Here is a 27,844-nt window from a genome sequence, read left to right as displayed (position 1 = left end):
CATTATGGGGATTTATACTGTGTTAATATTACAGGATGTATTCAGATTTATATTTTTTGTTAGTAAAAATGAATAAATTTTGCTGAGGTTGTCGATGTCTGTCTTTGTGTTGATATTGTTTTCTTTAATTTTGATCAAAAAATATAAATCTGAATACATCCTAAAATATTAACACAGTATAAATCCCCATAATGAACGATAATAAAAATTTGAAAAAGTATTTCACATTATTCAATGTCAAAAAGTTGTTATTTTGATGTTGAAGACTTCTTTCAAAATTGAAATTTCCAAATTGAATATTCTCACATAGCACAGGTATTCTGTTTTATCCGTTATTATGTTTTATATATATATATATATATATATATATATATTATATATATATATATATATATATATATATATATATATATAAAACATAATAACGGATAAACATATATATATATATATATATATTATATATATATATATATATATATATATATATATATATATATATATATATATATATGTACCATTATTTACTCTAATGTGATCAGATCCTGTGTTTATTTGTGTTTATACATCTGTAAGTGTTATTTTAACTATATTTTAACATACATCCATGTACGACAACTGACTTTGTCAACAAGAATTGTATTCTTTCGACAATAAAGCATATTCTGATTCTGATATGGTTTTTTCCACTGTAACCCCATTTTTGAAAATGTTCACCATGCAAGAAGACAATTTATCTGTGCCGAGATCAAAATACATTGTAATCAATGGATCTTTACAAATGCGTCATCAATTTGTGCCTCCGAAATAAGTCAACAAAGTCATGAAAACACAATTTTTACTTATAAAAATGTATTGAACTAGATTACTCAGAAAGTGAATTGAACAATTTCCATTTTGAGAAACAATAAATAAAACTTTGACAACGGTTAAATTCCAAGTAACACTTAGATATATATGAAAAATAAAGAGATTCCTCAATAACTAGAAGGCACCTAGAAAAGCCATGCTTGTATATATTGTCGAGTGCTACGCCCTCTACGCACATATGGACAGGAATCCTAGGCAGCACATTCAAAGCATCGAACTCCCTCAGTCTAATTTATTGTACGAGTATCTCGTAGTCGCCGAAAGACATTTCTTGCCCTCCGTAGGGGATGTAGCACACCCCGTGGCTGGGCTGGACCTTCCCTACAGTCAAAGCCCCATCGTTAACAACCCTGCCTACGTAGAGGGGCTCCCCGTCCTCGCTCTGCCCTGCGGTCAGAGCGTTCGGGGGGATATTTCCCCCGGAGCAGGCGATCCACTGCCCGGGGAAGTCACAGAGCACCTCGTACTCGGGGACGGCATTTTCGGCGCCTCCCCAGGGGATGTAGCAGACTCCGTGGCTCGGGACCAGCTTGCCGGGGATCAGGGCTCCGTTGAACTGGGCTCTGACGACGTACACAGGCTCTCCGTTGTCTTCGCCGCCGGCGAAAGCTCTGGGGGGTACCTGGCCGTTCCTAGCTGCCGCCCAACAGACCGAAGACATGTTGGATGGGGGGGCAGTGTAGTTTGATGGGGCAGACGGGTAGCCTGAAATTAAAACAATTTGCACCTTTACTGAAGATACAGAGTACAGGATTACGGAAGCACAGAAGTGAGACATATTTTAATTATTCGTTTCTTGGAAATTATGACAAAAAACTTTGAAATTTCGACATTAATTTCGAAATTTCTACTTTAAAATTGAAATTTCGAAACTAAAGTCAACTTTAATTCAAAAGTCGTAATTTCGAGACTGAAGTCCAGATTTCGAATTTAAAGTCGTCATTTCGATTTTACAGTCGTAATTTCGAATTTATTTCGAGTTTATTGTCGTAATTTCGAGTAAATAGTCAAAATTTTGAATTGAAAGCCATAATTTCAAAAATAAGGTTGAAATTTTTAGTTTGAAGTCGTAATTTCGAGATTAGAGTCGTAATTTCGATATTAAGTCGAAATTTCGAGATTAAAGTCGTTATTTATAGTTTAGAATCCAAATTCCGAGTTTAATTTCGAATTTGAAGACCTAATTTCGAGTTTCAAGTCAAAATTAATGTTGAAATTCCAAGATAGGAGTAAAAGAAAAAATTTCAAATTTGAAGTAGCAATTTCGAGATTAAAATCGTAATTTATAGTCCAAATTCTGAGTTTAATTTCGAATTTTAAAATTGATTTCGAGTTTCAAGTCGAAATTTCCAAAATTAATGTCGAAATTTCGAGATAAATGTCGAAATTTCGAATTTGAAGTCGCAATTTCGTGATTAAAGACGAAATTTCGAGATTGAAGTCGAATTTCGAATTTGAAGTTATAATTTCGAGATTAAAGTCGAAATTTCGAGAAGTAAAGTCGTTATTTCCAGTTTAGAGTCCAAATTCCGTGTAATTTTGAATTTGAAGACGTAATTTCGAGTTTCAAGTCAAAATTTCGATATTCAAGTCGAAATTTCTAATTTGAAGTCAAAATTTCGAGAATTAAAGTCGTAATTTCCAGTTGAGGGTCCAAATTGCAAATGTAATTTCGAATTTGATGATCTAATTTCGAGTTTCAAGCCGAAATTTTCATATCAAAGTTGAAATTTCAAGATAAAAGTCGCAATTTTGAATTAGAAGTTGTAATTATGATGCTGTTTGGAACCTTTGATGTAGTAATGAATATTACAGGAGTTTTTTCCCAACACCAAATCTTTTTTTTTTACACCTCGACACGTGTTTCGATCACCAAGTGATCAAAAAGGAAGATTGAAACTGTTTTAAAACAGTTTTAATCTTCCTCTTTGAAGATGATCACTTAAAACTGTTTTAAAACAGTTTTAATCTTCCTCTTTGATACCTTGGTGATCGAAACACTTGTCGAGGTGTTAAAAATAACGATTTGGTGTTGGGAAAAAACTCCAGTAATATTGAAGTTGTAATTTGGAGATTAAACTTGAAACTTCGAGAAATAAAGTCGTTAATTCCAGTTTAGGGTCCAAATTCCAAGTGTAATTTTGAATTTGAAGACGCAATTTCGATTTACAAGTCAAAAATTCGATATTAAAGTCAAAATTTCTAATTTGAAGTCAAAATTTCGAGAATTAAAGTCGTAATTTCCAGTTGAGGGTCCAAATTGCAAATGTAATTTCGAATTTGATGATCTAATTTCGAGTTTCAAGCCGAAATTTTCATATCAAAGTTGAAATTTCAAGAAAAAAGTCGCAATTTTGAATTAGAAGTTGTAATTATGATGCACTGTTTGGAACCTTTGGTGTAGTAATGAATATTACTGGAGTTTTTTCCCAACACCAAATCGTTATTTTTAACACCTCGACACGTGTTTCGATCACCAATTGATCAAAGAGGAAGATTGAAACTGTTTTAAAACAGTTTTAAAACAGTTTTAATCTTCCTTTTTGAAGATGATCACTTAAAACTGTTTTAAAACAGTTTTAATCTTCCTCTTTGATCACTTGGTGATCGAAACACGTGTCGAGGTGTTAAAAATAACGATTTGGTGTTGGGAAAAAACTCCAGTAATATTGAAGTTGTAATTTGGAGATTAAACTTGAAATTTCGAGAAATGAAGTCGTTAATTCCAGTTTAGGGTCCAAATTCCAAGTGTAATTTTGAATTTGAAGACGCAATTTTGATTTTCAAGTCAAAATTTCGATATTGAAGTCGAAATTTCTAATTTGAAGTCAAAATTTCGAGAAATAAAGTCGTAATTTCCAGTTGAGCGTCCAAATTGCAAGTGTAATTTCGAATTTAATGATCTAATTTCGAGTTTCAAGTCGAAATTTCCAAATTAAAGTTGAAATTTCGAGATAAAAGTTGAAATTTTGAATTTGAAGTCGTAATTTCGAGATTAAACCCGAAATTTCGAGAAGTGAAGTCGTTATTTCCAGTTTAGAGTCCAAATGTCAAGTGTAATTTCGAATTTGAAGACGTAATTTCGAGTTCCAAGTCGAAATTGAAATCAAACGTGAGTCAAAGAAGTAAACTAGATATGGTGACTTGTGTCAACGAAAGTATTTAGAGTCTCAAACAATCAATTCAACCATTCAATGTAATAAATACTATAAAATTTAGACAGAGTGGTCTGAGTGAATGGCGAACCCGATACATACCTCCACCACCTCTTGGCGGTTCGATCACCCAAGAACCGTTAGCACCCCACCCGGTGCATACCCCCACGTACTGGATGTTGATCTGCTCGTAGTCGGTCCAGCTGAGGAAGGGTGGCACCTCGTTCTCCCTGCCGACGGAGATGTTGCCGTTCTCCCAGCGGATCCAGAAGCCGCGGAACTCGTTGGGGTTGAGGATGCCCGGCGTGGGCACTTCGGCGACCTCAGGTTTGGTCCTGTTCTTGCGGATGATGGACTTGGAGTTGCCCCAACCGCCGATGAAGATCTCGTACATGGGCTCCATCTCGGCCGCGGAGGTCGTCAGAGCGATGTGGGCATCGTTCGCGGCCCTCACCCTGAACTGGACGAAGCCGCACGAGTTCGGGAAGAAGTTGTATTCGAGTTTATCTTCGGTTTCTAGTTCTGCAAAAAATAAAATGATTCGTTTATTTATTCATTTTACGGAATTGACCCCGTTTACAAACATTTAAATTTACATCATACAATAGAGTAATATCGAACATTACAGTAACTTATGTTATTATCGAATACTTATAGTGATAATGATAATAATAGTGAACCATGCAGCTGTGCATAAAGCTGAAATGAATTAAAATTTAATGCATACTCACTTAAGACTATTTTTTAATTTGCTAAGAGATAACCCCTGTTATATCTAATTTTATTTCATTTATGGAATCTATTATGACATTGTATTAAGTTGTGGAAACAACCCAAAAAATCAACCAGGCATTTGGCAATGATAGTGTTAATAACAGCACTGTTCAACGTTGGTTTGCGAAATTCCTTCCGGAGATTTCATCCTCAAAGATGAGCCTCACAGTGGTCGACCTGCATTAATCCAGGAAGAGGATTTAAGGACTCTGGTGGAGACTGACACACCACAAACGGTACGTGGAGTAACGGAAAAACTGGGCGTCAACTTCCATGCAGTTTTTGATGATTTAAAGCGACAGAAATTATCACGTTTCGAAGTCAGTTGTTCTTTGCTTTTGCGCAACCAAAACGATCCCTTTTTGAATCGGATCCTCACGTGTGAGGGTGTCATTCACTATAACTTTCTGCAACCGAGACAAACAATCACAGCAGAGTCCTATTGTGAGGAAATTGACGAAATATACCAAAAATTGTATCAGCAACAGCCGCCACTGGTCAACACAAATTACCGATACCATTTTTATAGTGTTATTTGTCTTTAGCCTCAAAATAGGCCTCAGTTCGACGATTACCTCTACATCTGAGCTAAATTTCTTTCCAGCGAACATTCTTTCGAAGTCCTCAAACAGGAAAAAGTCGCTAGTGGCCAGAAGCCATGCAATTTTGCCATCGTCTTCATCATTCGTAACACTGTGCATTATCTTGATGAAAAGCACTGTTTACATCAGATTTTAAGTTTTGAGTTAAACTGAGATACGAGCAACCTTCAGGAATTTTTGAGACACTGAATTTAATGCTTCATAAGTTTTCACTCAGGATGAGATTTACTCTGAGAATAAACTCTGTAATATATCACACATGGCGATACTATTTTTATAATATCATGGACCATGATGTGAATACATCCAGAATCTATTTTTGAATCATAAGATCACTTTTCCGACATACCATCGAAAAGAAGTGAAACGGATGTAAAACGGAATCGCGTGATGGAGAATGAAGAATTAGGGCGATTACATTGCATTGGGGCTCGGCAGGCTATTATTTCCAACTATTCGCTGGAACGAATGTAATTTCAAACACGAAATGATGGATTATGTCACTGAATATTCAATTTGATCCAATTTGGGCCACGAAACTAAAGCCGGGAAAGCCTGATTTCAGTATAAGAAATATAATATGTAAATCAAAGGGGGGTAACACGATAAAAAACACTAATACAACACTAGTCAATATCATCAACAATAGTATGAGGAAAAACGCTAAAATAACCCGATTTTTTTTAATTGAAAAGATATGTTTAGAAGAGATTATAGTTTTTGGGACAGAAACATTTTGACTATCGACTTTTCCAAAAATGTGGAAAGCTCCGAATGAAAGAGGAAAGCATTAAATTCCGAAATAAACTTTGTACAAAGATGTGCAGTTCTTTAAAAAAATCAACTTTGGAAACAAACTGAAAGAAGAAGCCGCCTCAGAACAACTACTTTTATATGAACTATAAATTATACGAAAACACGTTTTCCTAAAGTTTGTACACAAAACATTCGTTATGAAATTAAATCAGATAAACATTTATAAAAAAGATACACAGTACAGTGTATGAAAGGGACATAGGACTTTGGGTTTTGATCAAATAAGAGAATAAATGTCATTAACTATTGTCACCGATGACATGACGTGATTTCATGAATGGAGTGCTTCATCTTCCGAAACATCGCATGTCCACCATTTGCTTGATCAACGTACAATTCAAGAAAGCAGTTATAAATTTGCCAGCTGATATACCCTATTTATAGCCTGCAAAAGTATTTTAATGAATCATTCAAAAAAGGGCATTCTTTTTGATTTTCATTGTATTTGTTTTATTCAAACTTTTATAAATTACCAGTTTTTATTTATACACCAATAGTTTTGTTTATATTTATACTTACAAATCTTTGTCGATGGGATGCAAAATATTCTGATGATAACGTATATTATTTTGATTTGATTGAGGATGTAAGTGAAATTTTACCTCTTTCATTTACTGATGACTCAGTTTGCTCTCCATAATAATTTTTTATGTAGTATGTATCTTTAATATGTTATATATTTCCTACTGTTCTTTGTACCATTTTACTATTTTTCGGACATTAAATCTACACCATGGCCGACTTTGTGCTTCACAACCACAAAAAAAAGTTTATTTAATAACTCAGCTAATAACTTACACAAACAACATTCATTAATGCTAAGACGGTTCGAATTTCACCAGGTCTGCTAGTATCCTACACAAATCAATATAGTTTGAATTTTTTCAAGTACCATAAAAACTAGATTTCGGAGATGTCGCTATGGATGTCAATTTGTTTTGAAGTTGCGTGACCAATGTAATTCCCTGATAAGAAAAGAGTTCAAGGAGTTCAGCAGCCTTTCATATGTATGCCTTACATTTTTTCAACTTGGCAACGAGTTGTATTTTTAGATTGATATAAATTGTGATATCTTTTGGGACCCAGTAACCTCGTAATTTCTAAAGTGACTGTGACATTGATTGACGACCACAAATTCAGCATTTCGATTGGAGTGGCAGACAACCAGGGTTCTACAGAGTCTTCCAAAACGAACGTTCGATCTTTGACAATTGATAATGACCATCTTGTTGAAGCTATATCTGTCAAATTAGTTGTCACTTATTCATTGTATCAAAACACAGCGTTTTCGTAATCAAAGAGCAAACAGCGCTGTTTCGAATCGCCATAGGTCTCATCAGGTGTCAGGCTGAACCGCAAATGCTTTGCTGGTATCAGCTGTCATTAAAGGACAAGCCTCTTGAAAGCTCATGAATAACTTTGTCGTTGACACAGTCAACTTTTGAACCACTTTCCAGAGAATCCGACAAAAAATCAACGTATATAATCAGACCTGACTCCACTGACGGTTTTGAATGCAAACCCGAATTATTGGGAGCAGTCGTAGATGAGTAAATCACAAATGATACTTTCAAAAACTTCAGGGATTTTGCTGAGAATAGAAATGGGACGATAATTACTCACGTCAGATTTTCGGCCGGATTTATATAGTTGCGTAACAGAAAAGGTTTTCCAGTATCTAGTCCGAAAATTCGCCTGATAATAGACAATAATTAAATATATAGAATAGTGGGCAAGATGAAATGAAGCTAAATGCTTCAAGAAAAGTAGGGGGAATTCCATCAGGACCAGGGCCTTTGTTGGTATTAATATCGATCCTATTTGTAACAGTGAGATCACCAAAAGTCATTGTATTAGGTATAGGTACTACACTGCTTTTTCAGTTATCATCTCAAACGAAAGCTGTTGAAATTTCATGATATTCTATTCATAATTTTCTAAGTTATTATACTATAAGAGTGACACTATTTTCGAAACAATGGATCAGAAACAACTTCCTGTTTTAATTTTATAATGATGAGGCAGTAACACCGGGAAACATAAAAAAATCCACAAAATTGTGGTGAATGATCGAAAAGTGAAGTTGCATGAGTCAGCTACCATTGTAAAGATATCAAAAAAACGTGTTGGCTTTAGATTGCACGAGCATTTAACTATAAGAAAGCTCTGTAATGAAACTTGCACACTTATCTGTTGGATATAATTCAATCTCAGTCGTGGCATCAGCCGAGGAAGTAGTTATTTCCCGGCGTGCATTTGCCAGATCCTACTGTGTAGGAACGTTGGGAAAGGTGAATGTATTATTCCTAACAGAAATCAATGTAGTCAATGATATTCGAAGTAATGGCAGCTATTTTAGGAAATCGTGTTTGCGGTGAAATCAGGCCCTTCATTCGAGCTTTAAGTGTGCCGTGACCACTGCAGGAAACGCGTAGTCTGATGCAGGGAATGAGACGCGAAGAAAACCAACGAGAACATACATTACAATCGATCGAGAATACTTGTGGAGTTACATCATCGCCGGATTGTGGAGGTGACTCCTGGGCGCCAAAGGCCTCGCTGACGTCGTCGAAGTCAATAATATTTATCGAGTTTTGTTTTCCACGACGAATCGATTCCTCACAGTACCTGATTGCAATACTAATGAAACATAGTAGTTTACATTTCTGAATGGAATTGTTTTTTTTTTAATTGCAGACGAAGAAAGAAAAACATGTCTGAAATAAAAAAAGTAATGCAAATATCTCGTTTTTTGATAACTATACAGTAGAATAAGTTCTCAAAAATATGTGTGATACAGGAGCGTGTTTTGCATCAATGATTTTTATTTACATGGTATATTCACATCTTGTTTCGAATTTATTTCATTTTTATTATTCACGGTTTTCTTATCTTGATGCATGCCCGGTGACATTTTTCTACAATCCTTCAATAGATAACAGGAAAAATATTAAACTCCTGAAATCTTCCGAAAGCAAATTGAAATCCTAAGTTTATTTTACTTAATTTTTACATCACCGAGTTCTTGAGCCGACAAAAATGTTTCAAATTTCAAAAATAATAAATCATAAAAAAATTAAAACGTGCTTTATTTGAAGAAAAAAGTTTCAACTAAGGAATCTTCTGAAAAAAAGAACCAGAATTTGATTTGAATTTCATCGAAAAACTATCTACAGTTATGAGGGACTTTTTTCCGATTCTTCACTCTACAACAGCTTTAATTTTAATATTGACAATATTGTTGAAACCATTCACTTACATGTTTGGAAGACTAGAAAAAAATATTTTTCACCTGGAATTATAACGGTATAATTGTCTAAAATATGCTCTAATGAGTAATTAGTTTTGAAATCATGTTATGTACTACAAGACTCATTTTAAAACACTTTTTGATAAACAGTGTTGTATGACGTGTCTATAGCGTCCCTTTTGACGGTTGCTATATACGTTTCTGAAAAGTTTCGAATCTAAATATAATGAATCCTACAAACTCGCAAGCATTCAACTTTTGTGAAAAAAAATTGGGATCTACCATAAATAGGTACATGTTTATTCAAATTTGTCTTCCAAAGGCCAATTTCTATCAAAATTCTCATAATGGATGTCCAGTAGATGTACAGAATTTCGATTTATTCTTGGAAGAAGTTGACATGTTGAATGTACGAGGTATGTTCAAAAAATGAGGTGTTTTAATTTTTCTCAAAAAGTATTTATTGATTCTTCAATTTATATTTTCCCTTTTATGGCTCTCACAAATCAAACTAATCATGCTAAATTTGAACATTAATCTTATTTTTTGAACAGACCTCGTACATCGAAGATTTTTTCGAGGATCTTTTACCGCGACGATGAAATTTTTTATCTGGGTATACACCAAGATGGATTTACTAGGGAATTCCTATTTCTAAAATTGCGAATTCAAAGCTAGGTGAGCATTGTACACATTTCAATTTACTGTAAGGGACAAATTCAACTATACGATTCCACGATACCACAATCCCTCAATGGAAATAATACCCACAATTGAAATGTTCTCTAATGACGAAAAATCAGTCACGCCCATGAATCGACCTCCAACTTCATTTGACCATTTCAATCTGTTTGTATATTACTTGATGGCGTAACACAAACACCTATTTTTAGATCTGTTGTCATTTAGTTGGTACTCATTACTTTATATTGGATGTAAAAGACATTCTAGATAATTTTTTATTGATCTTTTAGACGATTCTTGTTTGATATTTTTCTCAAAAAAGTTCTATGTGTATGGCTTGAAAAGATGTCATGAAAATTAGGCAACAATACAATGTTGATATAACTATAATGTCTATTAATAACACGTTACAAAGTGCAGGAAATTTTATACCGCATAATTTCTGGGGGACTCTACGGATGTTCGTAATCTTATAGAACGCCCAATGAAAAATGGGCCATTGTGATAATGAATAATTAAAATAAAACATGAACGCCCCAATTTGTATTCAAAAACTCCTAACGGTTTCTATTTCAACATTGGTGTTTAATTAAAATTCTGTGGATGCGGGAACATCGTGGAATGAATATTTTATTGTACCGTTATAGGTACGAAAGGTACGCCTTTTTAATAAAAATTTTGTTTGCTGCATTTATCCCAACATTCCTGGATCAAATTTATGAAAATAACAATCTGCATTCGATAGTGTCAAACTACCAATCACCTACATTTCTGTCGGCGATCGTGATTCAGTTATCTTATCAAGAGTTGATAAAAGACAATCCCTCAAAATTTTCAGATTAGGTATCTTTCTTATTTGAACAAAAGATTAATGTTGTTTACTTTCAGCGTTAGATAACGTTTCAGAAGCTATGAACTTTCTGAAAGAATGCTAATAAACTTACGGATGACACTCATGTTGAAGTTATTGGTAATTCCACCTGGCACGCACTACACTATCGAAATTCAAACTGAATACGTAGACAATTCAAAGTATATAAATGTTCCACGTTTGCGCGTCTCTCGCGCAGGACCGGACTAGCCTAACAAAAAATGTTGGCTACTACTGCGGAACCTACTCAAGTTGCTAATAAAAATAACGGCACATCTTCCAAGTGTAACCTTAGCAGATTATGAGTTATAATTTACATTTGGATTGAATTTTTTGTACGTTTTGCACAGATGCAGTTTAAACCACTTTTCTCAGTTCATGATTAGTCATTCATAGGCATAATTTCACGTCATACATTTTCAGAAAGATGATATGATAGGTATTATCAGCAGAAATAGCCAGGGAACACTAATGATTATGAGAACTTCACTTTTCAATAAACAGTTACTTAATAATGATAAGTTTGTGGGAATTGTATCTAGATTTTATTCAAATATAGTAATAGTTTTGGTCAAATTTATTAATTTGTCCTTCAAATCTGACTTGTATGAGGTTGTTCCAAAAGTTTTGCCCGTTTTGATATCATATGATTTTGTATAGCTCCATATCTCAATACATATTTACTCTACTGTGTCGTGGGATATACTGATCGATAGAGAATTTTGTACTCTATACATTGATAATTTAATTTTTCCCAAATTTTCATTTTTTGCCGTACGTTTCACAAATCACCGTTCGAAAATTGAACGAATTTGACGTCGAATTTCTGCCTCACCCACCATATTCTCCAGATCTCTCGCCAATCGACTACCATCTTTTCGAGCACTTTGATAACTTTCTCATCGATAATTGCGGAATAATAAAAACTTTCAAAAATCAAAGTGTCAATTTCATGTTAAATAATTGCCAGTTGTTATTTCACTGCTATGTTAACGATCAACTGTATTTCTGATGAGTTTTGCATTTCTGATGATTGGGAAAAGTGTTTTGGATTTATGATAAACTATTGCTGCATACAATTTTTAATGAAATATACTTCAAACAAATACTGAAAAGAACTATTCCCTTGAAGGAACAATAAGAATATTCAATTACCTCTTTATAGAAATTTTGGAGCAAGTTACCACGAAGACGTAGTTTATAATATAGGAATCAGTATTCATTAAAACAACATGACATAAAAGTAGGTAATATGTAATCTAAATTTTCTGGATGAACAGTTAACCTGCTCTGACAGATTTTATGTGTATACTTGAGAGTTTAAATAATTCCTTTCTGGTTATAATAACATGACAAAAAAGTAAGTAATATTTAGGCTAAATTTTCTGGATAAACAATTAACCTGCTTTGACAGAGTTTATATGTATACTTGAGAGTTTAAATCATTCCAAATGTATGGTTATAATAACATGACATAAAAGTAGGTAATATTTAAGCTAAATTTTCTGGATAGACAATTAACCTGCCAAAGCAGGTTAGGTTAGGTTAGGTTAGTATACACATAAAATCTGCCAAAGCAGATTTTATGTGTATACTTGAGAGTTTGTCTTCCAAATTTCTGGTTATTGCTGGTTCTGGTTATAATATAATGAATGAATATTTCTTAGAATATTTCAAGTGTTAAATCAACGAACCAAAGTTATGCCGCGCCCTAGAGCAACTTACAGGCTTAATACGACTCTGTCGAAATCGCGACAGAAGAGAACATGAGGTGATGTCATCTCTAAGACTATTCCAGATTCTAACTTCTTGAATGTGTTATATCGTAGGTATGAGTCATATTAATTATTAATCATCAGCAAGGATGAATTTTGATTGGACTCTGACCTAAAATTTGTTGTTTATCCGAAGAAGTAAATGTTTTCAGAAAACCACTATTACAGAATTTGTTATATACTATTCTGTCCAATTTCTATTTTGTTTCCTTCAAAGTAGTCCCCCTCAGATAACTATAATACACTTTTGCCAGCGTTTATTTCCAATCCTCTAAGCAGTTCTGATATTCGCCTTTTGGTGTTTTCGAAATCTCTCAATGATTCGGATTTTATCTCCTTAATCGTAGCAAAACACCGACCCTTTTACGGGTCTCTTCAATCTTAGGAAAAGAAAAAAGTCGCAGGGGGGCAAATCTGGTGAATACAGTGGCCAAGGCATGAATATGGTGTTTTTGGCGAAAAAATTTCGAACAAGCAATGACGAGTCGGCAGGTACATAATCGCAATGTAAAAACCATGAATTGTTTTTCCAAAATACGTTTTCTTCGTATTGCTTCTCGCAAGCGGCGCATAACTTCAAAATAGGTTTGCCTAACTCATTTTAAGATTTGCTTAACTAAAAATCATTTTCAATTCAATGATGTTTACTTTTGTAGCGAAAGTCTGTAATAGGAAACCCCTTGTTAGCTGAAATTTTCATGGACAACCTAGAGAATAAAATCCATACCAATAGACTAATTAACAATTTTTCATATTGGTACAGATAAGTAGATATTTTGTTTATTTTTCTGATACAGGCCGGCAGTTGGGTAAGTTTATCGAATTTGTCAATTTCTTCCACCTTTCGATTGAATTCACGACTGAAATGAAAGTGAATAACCATAAATTTTTCAGACTCAACCATCAGTTAGAATCATTAATAAACATGATTTTGCAATTACCCACAAACCATCTTACACGCATATTATTATACACAATTCATATATAAATCCATATCAACATAAAGCAGCAACATTCAAGAGGAAGATCAAACTCACAAGATTTAATGAAATGATTCACAGACTACTGAATATTCCACTTTCAGAAAGTAATTTTCAAAGAGAACTGATTTTCATAAAACATATTGCTGTCAGCAACGGTTACGAAGTGGATATTATCGACTCAATTATTTACAAAAAATTGCAGAAACAAGCTCCGAACCAGGTATATCCAGTTTCAAAGAATGACACTAAACATAATGTAGCTCTAATTCACTTTGGTGATCCTAATAATATCGCTCGTTTTTTGAAAAACAAAGAATTGGACGTAGCTTACAGAATAGATAATATAATTCATTAAAAACAATAAAGATAAAACTCCAGTAATGGATAGATAAGGAGTATATAATTTGACTTGTGGTTCTTGTCCAAAATTTTATATCGGACAAACCGGGAGAACTTTTTCCAAAAGAATAAAAGATCATATAAGTAGCTATTCAAGTGAAAAAACCAGTTCAACATTTGCGAATCATCTTTTGACACAAGGAAATTGGTAATTGGGACAGATCTTGAAAGTAGGTAAAATGATAGCTCCGGTAAAAAATGTATTCATTTTACTCCAGTCTTATGAGTTGTTCCTTGATAGGTGAATAGTTTAGATAATGAATTTATCATGTAGAAATTTAATGATTCATAATGATTCAAAATTACTATGAAAGCATGGCACAGAATTTGTTCCAACAGTATTGGGACGCCTAAAGATGCTATTGAATAGCGAAACACGTGTTGGGGTTTTGTAAACTTCAAAGTGGAAATCTTACATTAACTATAGTGTTTTTTGAATACTTTGTAATGGATTTTCATCAAGTTTCGGTCAGTTCTATCATATTTATAAAGTTGACATGGACCAAGACCTTCGGGTTGAAATTTAAATGAAATCAAACTACATAATCAAACTTTTCCAGTAAATCTATAATATTTCTTGTAATTTTCATACATAATTTTAAATATCTCTGTAGAAGCACTGGATAAAACCCTCATCAAATAAGAAACTGCATGTTGATCGCATATAGACATCAGACTGTATATACAGTTGTTCAAGTGAATCTGAAAACAAAGAGAAAATATGAATATTTTATCAAAACTCGAGAATTCTACAGCAACTAACCTTGACGTTTGCGAGTAACGTTACATTCTCATATTGCTCTAAAATATCCGCTATCAGGTACATGGCGATTCTTCCCATATCCTTCTGGAAATTTACTAGAATCTTCGTCAGTTTCTCCAGCTGATGGGCACAATCGGAAATCTCCTTGATGGAATTTTCATCGATATCTGAATCAGAACTGCTTCTTTCACATATTCCTCTCAAGATTTTTCTGTATTGCTGCAGAAACGGTGGTAAACGGTCCATGACTAGAGGTTTTCTATATTTCAATAAGCTCGACATTAAAGATACAGTAAAATTACAGATCTTCGGAAAGTCACCACTTTGTTTATTCAGTAATGTTGTAATATTCAAGAGGAGTATATCCATTATTGCCGGCGTTAGATTCATCTGAAAATATAAGTTTGTGTTAAATATCTGTGTGTTAAATCTGTTATTTTCTGCTATTTTTATAAACACCAGATGAAGAAATTATCTTGAAAATCTCTAAATTCCGAGTTAAAAGTCTTAATTTAACAAAATTATTGATCATCCTAAAGGCAGTTTGAACTACGAAAGAATCCAATAGCTCGTAGAAATTAATCAAGTCTGTTTGGGTAAATGATCTATTTTAACAATTTCAGCATGGACTGTTGCTGAATGAACAAGAAACATCTGCAAGAATAACCTATCGGATATAATTCAATATCCATCGTGGTATTAGCCGGGGAATAAGCTGTTTCCCGACAGGAATTTATATGAACTTGTTGCTTGTTGGGAGAGATGAATATTTGGAGATTTTATTTTGAAACTTTTCTAGAACGTATGTATCTCTCCTGTCTGTCTCTCCTGTCTGTCTGTCAAGGATATGGTTTGCAACATTAGGGGAGGGAAAACCACAACCCTCTCAATATATGGGGAACTTGCGGTCTGGCCTATGGAGTCTAGTTACAAGGACGGGCCTTGACAAGGAACTCTAGCATACATGAGGACCCACACAATAGATATGCAAAGGTCGCAATGTAGTGGCTGTTCAGCACAGAAGCCCCATATTAATCTAATCTAATCTCTCCTCGATACAGTCTTCAGACACAAGAGTACTTTTGTGGAGGTATTTCTGGAGTAAATGTATTTCACCGGTGATCAGTTTCATCATGTATAATATTTTTTTAAAAACAAGCTTTGGAAATTTACCAGCACTTGTGAACTGTATTATTATTCTAGAGTTTTTTCTTTTGAATTTAGTCTGATTTAAGATGGAGTGACGTGTTGAAACTTGGTAGATTACTTACATGACTGGTCTGAATGATGACCTTTTCTATATTCAATACACTCTCAAACAATTCAGCATCATATTCATGACTTTCCAGTAAATTAAATATTTGGTACAGCAAGTTCTCTAGAGCACTTTGTAAAACTTTGCATTTGACGGGATTCATGTCAGAAGATAGAATGGCTTCCCAGGTTTTCAGATGTTTTGGAAACAGTTCAAAGTCCTCTTTCGCCAAAGCACTTTCCTGCAAAAAAATTACAATTTATTTTGAAGTACTCAAATTTAGAGGTGGATCTTACCGAAATATTGAGCAACTCTTTCGTGAACACCTCAAAATTTTCATTAGGTATGTGCCCGACAATCAATGAAATTAGTTGGGAATATTCCTCCGATCTGCTGTAGACTGAATCGTTTCCTTTGCAAGCATTCCAAACATTAAGGGGGAAGGCTTCTCCTACTGCTTTTATTTTTGACTTATTTTGCAAAACCGTCGTAAACAACGTCAAATACCCAGTTTTTCCGAAATTATTTCCATCTCCCAAAGCAAACTGATTATATTTGTCAAAAACATTAAGAAACTCTGCTATTTTGTCAGCGTTGTTTTGAGACAGGTAATGCTTGAGAGAATAGGCGTAACCTGCTACCAAACTCTCTGTCGGTTCATTCTTCAGCACCAGCTGTAAAATTCTTTCGCATATAAGTTCCTTGTAACTATCGGCAATGTTCTTAACGTCCTTGGGCATTTTAGATTTTTTTAACTGAAAATGAATCATCAGCATACGAAGCTACAGTTTTCTGGTCAACTTACCCTATTAATACCATTCATAATAACGATACTGCACTGCATATACAGAGGGTTTGATAGGTGCTTGCTCACTTTCGAAACTATTGATTTAGCATACTGGACAGACTCCTTGGATCTGAAAATATTTTCTATTACAAGAGAAAACGTTTCTTCGCCGCAAACGAAATTGTCCAATATGTCTGAACAAAGCTGTTCAATTTTGAAAACGTCACTGAGTTTGAATTTACACTCCTGCAGCATGCCTGAAAATTGTGAGAATTTATTTATTTTTTCATATACTTCATCGTCTACAGAAATAATCTTATACTCTGGTACTTTATCATATACACTTATCAAATAAATAGTATTTTTTTTAATGAAAACGTATGTATATTCAAAAGATATGTTCAACTTCTGATGTTGTATCAATGTATGTATTAATAATAATAAACAGCTTTATTTCAGAGTAGATTACAAACTTTTATTGCAAAAGGACGGTAACATTGAATGAAATGGCGTCAAACAAGAAGGTTCAGATTTTTTTGTTATAAATATTTTTAAATAAATGATCCAGTGAGATATGTGTTCAAATCATTGGGTTCTAAGTCTATGAGAAGTTTTTCTAGTTATCTTTTGAAAACTTCAATTTTCTTAGTCCGTTTTATTCTGTTAGGAAGATGATTGAAAAGCTTGATTGACATATAGAGGGCGCTTTCTTCAGTTGCTGTTAGTCTATGAAGGGCATACATATATTCATTTGTTCGTAATTTTTTGGTCAAAAACAACACCGTAATCAAGCCCTAGCCACCATATTTACCTAATTTGTCCCTCTGCGACTTTTCCTGATCTCAAGATTGAAGAGACCCATGAAAAAGGAGGACGTTTTGCAAATGATGAGGAGATAAAAACCGAATCGCTGAGAGAGAGCTCAAGGACGGTTGGAAAAAATACTGAGAGGGACTACTTTGTGTGTATGTGTGTGGTTTAAAATTTGTTGGCTTTGGGAGAACCAATTAGCCAGACTGTTTTAATAAAAAACTATTTGAAAGTAACATTAAGTAGTAGCTCAAACATAGATTTTTTCCCCTCGTTTTTTGCTTTTTGAATTTCCATTTCTGTTTGTTTTTGTATTTTTTTTTCTTTTCTTTTTGTTTTTGCATTTTAATTTAATTTTTTTGTATTTTTTTCTTTCTAAATAAGTGTTTTTTCTTGATTTGTTTTATATTTTTGGTTCCCTTAATTTTTTTTGTTGATATTTTTTTAAAATTATTTTATATAGATTTTTTTTTCAATGAGTTTGTACATAATATAATTCAATTTCTGTTTACATTTGAATATATTGTTAGTAGTACTATAACTATATTTACAATCAATCATTAATACTTTAATTTTGCATTTTATTAGATGATTGTATAATAATTTGTATATATTTCTGTTGTTTGAAGTTAACATACAATTTAAGTTTATTGGAAAAAAGATATTATGAAATATCAATTCAGAGTAAAGGGTATTTATACTGTGGATGTGGTGCAAACACTCCAACATGATGTGATTGAGGGACTACTTTGAAAGAGAGATAATAGAAATTCACTTACCTATAATATTGTTTTCTATGGTTAACTGGAGGCTCTTATAGTTCCCTTTAAGAAACTCGCTGGACAAATCTTTGTGCAACGAACAAAAATATAACAGATACATTTTTTGTACGTTATCAGAGCTGTAAATAGCTGGAAAATGTCTCAAAACCCTGAACACATCCAACAGTTTCTCTTCGCTGACTTTCCATTCTGCAATACAACTTTTTTCTGTTTCAGAGTCGGAATAAATCTGAACAGCAGATTCCAGTAAGTTTTTAGGTTCGTCGTTGGTTAAAAAGAATTCTGGGTTCAATAAAGCGCAAATTCTTGTGCTCAATTTTACTTTTGTGGTGTCTTCATCACGTTTCCTCTTGTGCTTGGAAATCAATTTATTCATCTTTGTAATACAAACATATATTACAGCATTTGAAATAGTCGAGGAGTTCAGTATATGTTGATATTTTTGGAAATTCATAAAACTTTCATGATTCGAAAAAAAAGTTTCGGCGAGTCCAACAATTGTATTTGTTTCCATTCTAGGTAACAGAAAATTTACAGAAAATTTGTCTTCTAAGAGATATTTTCCAATGCAATTCAGATCTGTCGTGACATTCCTCAATAAGTTTGTTACGATATCGTCATTGATTTTGGGAAGAAAAAGATGCATCGCTCTTACTCGTTGAATAAATAATTTATACTACAAAAAATAAATGTTACAAACAATTCAATTAAGCTGCTCAACAACTGAAGTAATTATATTTTATGATGATAGGCAAATAAATAAATATTTTATATGAAAATTATGTGTCAATCTAAAAAAAAAACAAATGAACATATAGTGGCACGTGGCATATACAACGATTTACACATTTGAGGTGATTTTTTTCTTCTTTCTTTCTTTTACAGTCTTAGTTCTCTGAATTGATTTCATGATTGTTCCAAATTTCATCATGTATTATAGTTATTGCTTATATGTTATTATACATTTATGCTTGTCAACCGAAAAATAAAATTCAATAGTATGTTTCTAAAAAAAAAAAATCATTTACTCTCTGAAAATATTCTTTCAATTTGACAAATACCAGGCGCCCTCTTGCGGGAAAAACAACTTTTCTGCATTTCAAATCATGATACCTCGTTTAAAAGATAATGTGAAAAAGTCAAAAACATTGAAAAATTCAAACTGTATGAATCTAAAAAATTAAAAACTATGCAAACTACACTATTTCACAATAGGTGCTGGAACAGTTATCCATTAACTGATACATGAGTCTATGGTAGTCTCCTCGAAATATTGTCCGACATTTTGGAGCAATCAATCAATCAAATATACTTTATTGTCTGAAGAACTACATCTTGTAGACAAAGTAATAAATAATATGTAAGATATAAAAATCTACATAAAAAAACATGAACAGTTTAAACAAAATACAATAAACATAAGCTAAAAATGTGAAATACACTGAGATATTCAGCTGGAAATAACAAGACATAGAAATAAAAGTTAAGATTCAAGTGAATCGTCAAGATACTCCTGAACTGAATAATAGGCCCTATCAACAAGTAGCTGCTTTTTTGAATTTGTTAAGCACTATAATTTCTTTAATTCGGGCTGGTAAGTGGTTAAACAGTTTGATCCCGTTGAATATAATTGAATCCATAACAGGGGAGCTCGCAGGAATAGGCAGATCTATGTTACTATTGTGGCTACAAGTATTATATGAGGATGGGGGAGATGCACAAGAATAATTTTTTTTAATCAAGCAAATTGATTCCAAGATAAACAGGGCAACTACTGTTAAAATGAAAAGAAAATGAAAAGAGGCTTGCATGAATCCCTGGGAGCTGCTTTGCACATATATCGGACAGCCCTTTTTTGGAGCACAAAAATCATTTGAAATAAATCTCTAGAACAGACTCCCCAGAAGGCAATTCCATATTTAATATGGGGATCTATTAGAGCGAAATAAGCTGTTCTTGAATGGGAGTAGCCTAGTTCTCTAGGAATCACTCTTAGTGCATAGCAACCTGAGGCAAGCTTCTTGCTTAGGTTTATTGTGTGATTTTTAAATTTCAGTTTATCATCAATGTTCAACCCCAGAAATTCATAATTATGTACCCTGTCTAAGATTTTGTCACCAAGGCAGATCTCAGGTAAGTTGCAGTGGAAAGTAAGTATGCTAGTTTTATTGATATTAAATGATAACTTATTGCAGTCGCACCATTCTTTGATTTTGTTGATGTCAGCTGAGATGGCATCTTGAAGGGTAGGAATGTCCTTGTTGTGCCACAATAAAGTGGTGTCATCAGCAAAGAGAGTAATTCCATTATATCTATAAAAGCTAAGTCATTTATGTAGATAAGAAACAAAATTGGGTCAAGGATCGATCCTTGTGGTACACCACATTTGATAGTTTAAGCAGAGGAACACTCGGTTGTTTTAACTACCTGTTTGCGACCTGATAAGTACAAATGAAGCCAGTGGAGAGTGTTGCCTCTGAAGCCATACTGTTGCAACTTATTAAGAAGGATCTCATGGTTGACACAGTCGAAAGCTTTCGATAGATCACAGAAAATAGCAGCGACTGCTTCTTTAGCGTTATATTCGGAGTATATCGTTTCTAACGGAGAGAACATAGCATCATTAGTACCCTTATTTGCTTGTAATCCAAATTGACGAAAAGTAAGGATGTTATTATCATTGCAAAAACATAAAATTCTGCTTTTCACTAGTTTTTCTATGAGTTTAGCAAGGTAGGAATAAGTGCTTTAGGCCGGAATTTGGAAGGGTCATCATTATATCCACCCTTATACAAAGGGATTATCAGAGAAACGATGGGAACTCGCATTTCTGGAGTTACTTAATGACATTGTTTTTCACGCAAGAGGGCGCCAAAATGAAAAGTACCGCAGTGAAGTCACATGGATGAGCTCCTTATAAAATTCCCTTTCGAATGATATGTCACAACTTTCCCTATTCAAATTCTAAGACTGATGGTCAACCAGGGCTGGAGAGCAGACGGTTGAGATTATGATAGAAAATGTTCCCCTTATATTGAAATTTCTTCTGTTTTTACATTTTTCTCTCAACAAATGTGTCTTGAAGATATTCCAACTGTTTCGTTTTCTGTGCCACAAACTGTATATCTTTTGATTTGTCATTGTCCGATCAACCCACATGTCACACTCACTTAGAGCATGCCTTACAAGTCATCTATCGAGTCCTAGAATTGAACAGACTAACCAACTAGTTCCTTCATGCAGTTATCTCCGGTCGTGAAAGTTTACAATTGTTGAGCAGTGTATAATCGTATCAAACTTACCATCAGTTGCTTACAAGGAGGTTCTCCGAAATTCGTGATTCTCTCCGAGATCAAACACCACTCTTGAACGTTCAAATACGAGTGTATGAATGTCAAATTACACGGAGAATAATTGCTATCCGGAAGCTTATCGTCGGCCTTATTTTTCACAGACACAGAATAATATTTCAATATCATAGACATTTCGGCCCAATAAAAAGCAATGTTCAGAAACGATCTCATCAAAATATGATCCTAGAACAGAGGTAATTCAATATTATATCATATTCAAGCAAGTAATACTAACATGCTCTCTGTTGAGAAGATGGATTCCGAACGTTCGCAGTAATTCTTGCAATTCATCCAAACACTTTATCGTTTTTTCAATAACGTTGGCGGTCACTGTATGCTCTGCTACTCTTATGCTTGAGAGAAACGTGCCGATCAGAACACTCAAAATATGCATATAAATACCAATATTCTTGTTGCCTGCAACAGAATACAAAAAAAACAGAATTGAATAGATTTAAATAACAATATATTCGGAAATACATGTATAATAATTGTATGTTATATGAAAAACTTTGAAGACATTTGACTATGAATAATTATTTTCATTTTGTATCATAATACACTGTGGCCATTTATCGTGAGAATGAAGTTTCGAGCAAACAATGACAATTTTTTGCTAGTACCTATAATACTCTACTATTTCTGTGACTCATAAATACTTCAAAACAAAATTCAATAAAAATAATAAAGATTTATTTCCCAAGAAACATACATGTTTTTGTTAGTAATTTTTTGGTCAAAAAAACACCTAAATCATGCCTCAGCCACAGTATTCACCAGATTTGGCTCTCTGTGACAGAGGGCCAAATCTGGTGGCAGTTCAATGGTTAAGTTTGACATCGCAGAACATAATTTTTATGTAGGAAATTCCCAAGACTTACATGTGATTGAAAATAATTGCGAGACAACTGTGAAGTTATGAATTTGCTCATTTATGATTGGCTGCAAGGTAGTCAATTACGATTGGTTCGAAGATGTGAGTTTTAAATCATTTAAACTACTCACTCAACAAGAAACGGTAAGATTACTATTCTTTTTTATAATAGTCATAGGAACAATCTACCCCTTCCAAAATAGAGGAGGTGTTAAATTCGAGACACTACAAGCAGCTGCTAAAAATGTCTGGGATGAAATGTACTGAACAATTCGATACAGTAAACGGTGATTTTGAAATGTATAAGAAATGAATGAATCAACCGTCATGTTTATAACGTTAAAGTCCATGAGGATAAAGGCTATAACAGGCATTTACGGTCAATATTTTTCAGAACATAATTGAAGTCAAAGAAGAAGCCTCCTATAAATATATTATAATTGGGTAAAAGCTTTCTTGGAACAAATTATTCAATACATAATTATCATAAAAACAACAACTGAAAATAAACTCCAACTTACCTTCACCATCACTCATTCTTTCCAAAGACTCTTTCAAAGAGTAAATAAGTGTTTTGAATACATTTATCACTTGCCAGCTGGCCAAGCTACTGATGCACCTGCTGAAAGTTGATAAAATATTCTTTGTGAAGATATCTTCAACCCTCAAGTCATACTCTTTAAACATATTTACATTCTCTTTTCCACTACCAGAATGTACATTGATCGTTTGTTTTAAAGTTCCCACCATTTTAGACACTAGATTTTCCACTCGATGTAACTTTGAATAAATATCAAACACAGATACCACAAGTTCTTCGTAAGCTTCCAGGTATTTTCTATTATCTGCCATCATTGAGTAAACGATTATTTGATCCGTCAAAGACTGAACGATTAAAGGATCAATTTTTATAACTTCCGTAACCACTTTGTATTTTGTACTCGAAGGCTTTTTGAGGAAGACGTAATCGGTTAAAATATTTTTCAGCAAGTCAGAAAAGGTAATGTCTTTGAATTTGCACCCTAAGTTGGTTTTGGTCTCAGACAAAACTCTCAGCAACTCCAAAGTGTTATCAAGGGATATTTTCTGGACTCTTACTTCATCGGGTATCTCCAGGATTTTACCTGAATGTGCTGTTAATTCTGGACTCAATTCAAATCCTTGTATGTAGAGCATTACTATGAAGAACTTATGGAACAGTTCGAAGTCATCATATGCCACAGAAAATGCATGACTCATCAGTTTAACATAAACCTTTGCCACGCCTTCATCTAATTTATAAACTTCTAGAAGGTTGAGGAACAAAGTTTTTGGCACAGTTAGATCCTCGTAATCGGCTCCAGTGAAAAATTGATCCATGAAATTTGCAAACATTCTACGATTATTGTAAAATATGCACTGTAAAACATATGATTATATTTATCAAATGATTTCAACAACAAATCATACTACTACATAAATGTAGATATAAAAAATGGTATTTACACAACTTGTGTAATGTAAATAAATATACACACCTTTTGAATAACTTTGGAAACTTCAAGAAAAACATCCTTAGTATCAAATTTGACTAAATTTTCTACAAACTTTGGCATAACAATACTTAGAAATTGTGATACAAAATCTTTTGCAAGTATCAGACTTTTATGAAATAATATTTTATTTCTTATGAAATCGGTGAACTTCATTGGGCTTTGGATTTTATCCAAAACACATGCAATTAGTCTGCAGTAATCAGTTATTTTGGTTACAAAATACTGTAAGAAGGTTCTGTTTTCCACAAGAAATCCCACAGTGTTGATTATAGTTTCCAATATATTTTCATTGGTCTCCTGAGTAGATTCCAATGTATTGATAAGAAGCTGAAAAAAAAGAATTATAATTATTTTTTACAAAATCTATAAAATAACTTACTTTAATGAACCCCTTTATTTCTTTGATATCAATTTCATTTCTAGTAAGTTTTTGAAAATGATCCAAACTGAGCCATTCATTCAAAAATCGCCAAGTATCTTCAGAAGTCTTTGCACTACTTTTCAATATCCACTTTAACAGCAGAGGTTTACACTGCAGTGGCAATTCGGAGCACTTGAAAGCATTATCGGCAATTTTCAATCTTTTGCAAAGTGGTTCCTCCTCATCATCAAGGATCACTGATATTTCTGAAATTAAAAATTTTTTGGTTTTGAATTATTACTCAATTTTTTATCAACAGGATTTTATAGAATTTTAAAATCGGCCGATCCCCTTAAAACACCTCCAAATATGTTATTTCAAAAGGACCATGATAACTTGAAACTTTGTTTCATTAATTCCAACAGCATGATCATGGGAATAGTTAATTGAAAATCAATGTGATTCACCTTTTTCGAGTGTCATATTAGCTAATATTACACCTCTGATATTTTTTAGATTTCAACATCAAATCTTTTTTATTATAAAATTGAAATTTCAAACTGAATACCAGACTGAAAATCAAAACAAATTTCAAGACCAAAACACAAAATAACCTAAAAGATCTTCTTCCTCTTCTTCTTAATTTTTATCCCAGCTTCCATATTTGGCGGTATTATGACCAATGTTTTTTTAATAAAGGGGTAAATATAATGAAAACTTTATCGGGGGAGGGCGCAGCGGTCTTGCTCTAAGCAATGCTTCCATCCTTTTTTTTATAAAAACACTTAATATTTTTTATTGACACATATGATTGATAAAATCCAGTCCCCATGTGGACATCCGGTCCACCCCGACATCCAACAGGCGTGATTGGGGATAGGAGTTCTGTAGTTTCACTATAACACTCCCACGTGGGCATCCGGTCCCGGCCTCCAACCGGCGTGAATGAAAGTGCTGTTTCTTTTTAACAATTATAAGACTTTTCACAAAGAATGTTAATTTTATTGGTGGCACATTCTTAGTGATTATAATGAGTAAACAATTTTTATTGTTTTTAATGTTATTTTATTCTCATATTTTATTTTATTGTTTTATGTATTTCATTTGAATTCTTTTTTTTTACTTGGTTTACTCTGTATGGTTGCCATCAGTTGTAGGATAATTCCCTGGTGATATTTTGAGTTTTATTTGCAGTTTTTTCATTGAGATAATCAAGGTGACGACTGGCACTCATTACATATATAGTAACCAACTCAGAAAACAATATACTACAAAATAAATCCAGATATAGTTTTTCCCATGATTTTATTTGGAACAATCAAGAAATACAAATCAATTCAAAGAACTAAGAAAAAAAAATCACATCAAAAGTGCTGCTTCGTTCCCTCCTGTTCATAAAAGAGGACATATGCCTCATCGCTCACAAGTGATTTTGGCGAAATTGGGAACACGTGTGAATCGTTGTATTCATGCTACGTGCCACTATATGGGTGTCTGCAATATGCTGTGAAATGTCCGTTGTAAGTAGTCCCACTGTGATTTGAAAGTGCATATAGATTATAACGACAAGGAGCCACATTGTCTGCTGCATAACTGCTCATATCTAATCCATCTGAAGAAAAGTCAATGGAAACATTCAATTTGCCTCTGAATCTTTCCGTTGGCGAGAATATTTTCAAATGAATTACTAAAATACGGGAAAACTTATAGATCTGTTTAAAATCTGTTTTTCCGTTAACCAGCTGTCGCACCCCTACGAACGACAACCCTCAGAAGTCGAAACTTGTGCCAGCTAAGGATTAACGAGGTCTTACCTTTTAACGTGTGATTCCTAACACGGGTTGGACGGTAGCAAGTGAAGATCGATCGTTCAGACTAGGGCTTGAACCACCGACCAACACGGCAGTCAATTCGAGTGAGTGAACAAAGCACCCACGCCGAACCGCTTGGCTACCGACTGACCGGATAAGGACTATGTACATTTTCTCCTTTGCTTGCACCTCCACCCAGAGTTTTCTCTCTTGTGAAAGAATCCAAGAAATGTGACAAACTCAATTGGCTAGTTCTTTGTGGTATGGAAAGAGATTAATCCCAGAAAGGATCAAAGGTTACTGATGAGTGTCCACAGTGTGTGCACTTCATGGTGGATTTTAACTGACCAACGAAATAATCTACAATCTTGGAGTTGTTCATATTCAAATATCTCTGCCAGAATTTTTGGGCGTTTCCGTTATCGCTCAATTTTTCGTCAATGTCAGTTAACATCGGTTCAGATTTCTCAGTGATTCTGTTGAGGTCCTAATGTAAACCTTCTAAAAGATATCGAAGGAATTCGTGGGCGTCTTGATGGGCAGAACCCATGAATCGAGGGGCAAATCTTTGAATCTGATTTTTGAAGTAGACTGTGTTAATTACTCTATCAGAGGAATCTTCTGACCACAATTCCTTGATAACTTCTGCGAACGCTTTGATTAAAACATCTTTCATACTAGAAATACTAGTATTGATATCTTCCATGTATGTATCCTTTTTTAGGTATTCCAGAAACCATCCCGTGTTTGATAAACATTGGATTATACTGTTCATGAAACATGTGTTTCCAAGATTTTTTAATCCATTGAACCCAAAAGTTTTGACTGAAGAATGTATCACTGATCTATTGTTGCAACTACGTTTGCCACTACTATCTTCTTCTGAGTAAACACGGATACGATGATTCACCCCTTCATTGGGACTGGTAGGATAAGGAATTCAAAGCAAAACTGCTCAAAACTGAATTAGATGTTAGTTCTTTTGGAGTATTATACATTTTCGAAAAAAAAGCAATGAATTTCGCATGCTGCGAGCCGTGAGCCTGATACTTTAGAAATGTATTACTTTCTGTTACCACAGATTCTGAAAAAACGTTACCAAATTTTTTATACCCCGTGCAACTTTGATTCATCAGTTCATCTGCGGAAAGTATTCCAATCATTTTCGAAGGTACTTGGAATGTCTCGAGAACTTGGAAGAATCATTCACTTCAATCATATTATGATATCTCGAGCTTTCATAATTTTTTTTGTAATAAAAATAGAGGATGTCACTGATGTAGATATGTGTTTTCACCACAAATTTATATGCAAGAATATAATGAAAGAAATCCAAA

General features: G+C 33.7%; 2 protein-coding genes and 1 long non-coding RNA gene across 3 annotated transcripts; 1 reads left to right on the top strand and 2 right to left on the bottom strand.

The window, feature by feature from the left end:
- Window positions 1-832: 832 nt before the first annotated feature.
- LOC111514508 (uncharacterized) lies at window positions 833-11,243 on the bottom strand. Its single transcript, XM_023170743.2, has 3 exons — window positions 11,093-11,243; window positions 4,125-4,544; window positions 833-1,572 (listed from the first exon to the last, which is right to left on the bottom strand). Exons 1-3 carry the CDS (start codon window positions 11,103-11,105, stop codon window positions 1,100-1,102), a joined length of 906 nt encoding a protein of 301 aa, XP_023026511.2. The 5' UTR covers window positions 11,106-11,243; the 3' UTR covers window positions 833-1,099.
- A 1,650-nt stretch (window positions 11,244-12,893) lies between these two features.
- LOC141485530 (uncharacterized) lies at window positions 12,894-16,217 on the top strand. Its single transcript, XR_012467269.1, has 3 exons — window positions 12,894-13,286; window positions 13,451-13,603; window positions 15,563-16,217. It is a non-coding gene; the product is annotated as an uncharacterized lncRNA (long non-coding RNA).
- Window positions 14,723-25,305, bottom strand: LOC111514509 (uncharacterized). The gene is made up of 12 exons (XM_023170744.2): window positions 25,164-25,305; window positions 24,715-24,962; window positions 24,318-24,662; window positions 23,322-24,198; window positions 22,162-22,343; window positions 21,876-22,109; window positions 18,571-19,249; window positions 17,000-17,238; window positions 16,491-16,949; window positions 16,211-16,435; window positions 14,940-15,329; window positions 14,723-14,878 (listed from the first exon to the last, which is right to left on the bottom strand). The coding sequence occupies exons 1-12, from the start codon at window positions 25,177-25,179 to the stop codon at window positions 14,723-14,725; spliced, it is 4,050 nt and encodes a 1,349-aa protein (XP_023026512.2). The 5' UTR covers window positions 25,180-25,305.
- Between the last annotated feature and the right edge of the window lie 2,539 nt (window positions 25,306-27,844).

Source organism: Leptinotarsa decemlineata, unplaced genomic scaffold, assembly GCF_025532065.1.
Source record: "Leptinotarsa decemlineata unplaced genomic scaffold, Ldec_3_MD MMD2_tig00026328_RagTag_RagTag, whole genome shotgun sequence".
Taxonomy (NCBI): Eukaryota; Metazoa; Arthropoda; class Insecta; order Coleoptera; family Chrysomelidae; genus Leptinotarsa; species Leptinotarsa decemlineata.
The sequence above is the reverse complement of the archived record's forward strand: the minus strand, read 5'-3'. Positions and strand labels throughout refer to the sequence as shown.

What these genes read in the sequence shown, in the direction of transcription:
- LOC111514508 (XM_023170743.2), bottom strand. An exon ending in ACCGCCAAGAGGTGGTGGAG is followed by an intron (nt 1,573 to 4,124) that starts GTATGTATCGGG and finishes TTTTAATTTCAG; the next exon opens with GCTACCCGTCTGCCCCATCA.
- LOC111514509 (XM_023170744.2), bottom strand. An exon ending in AAATAAAGGGGTTCATTAAA is followed by an intron (nt 24,663 to 24,714) that starts GTAAGTTATTTT and finishes CTTTTTTTTCAG; the next exon opens with CTTCTTATCAATACATTGGA. An exon ending in TTATGAATGGTATTAATAGG is followed by an intron (nt 16,950 to 16,999) that starts GTAAGTTGACCA and finishes ATTCATTTTCAG; the next exon opens with TTAAAAAAATCTAAAATGCC.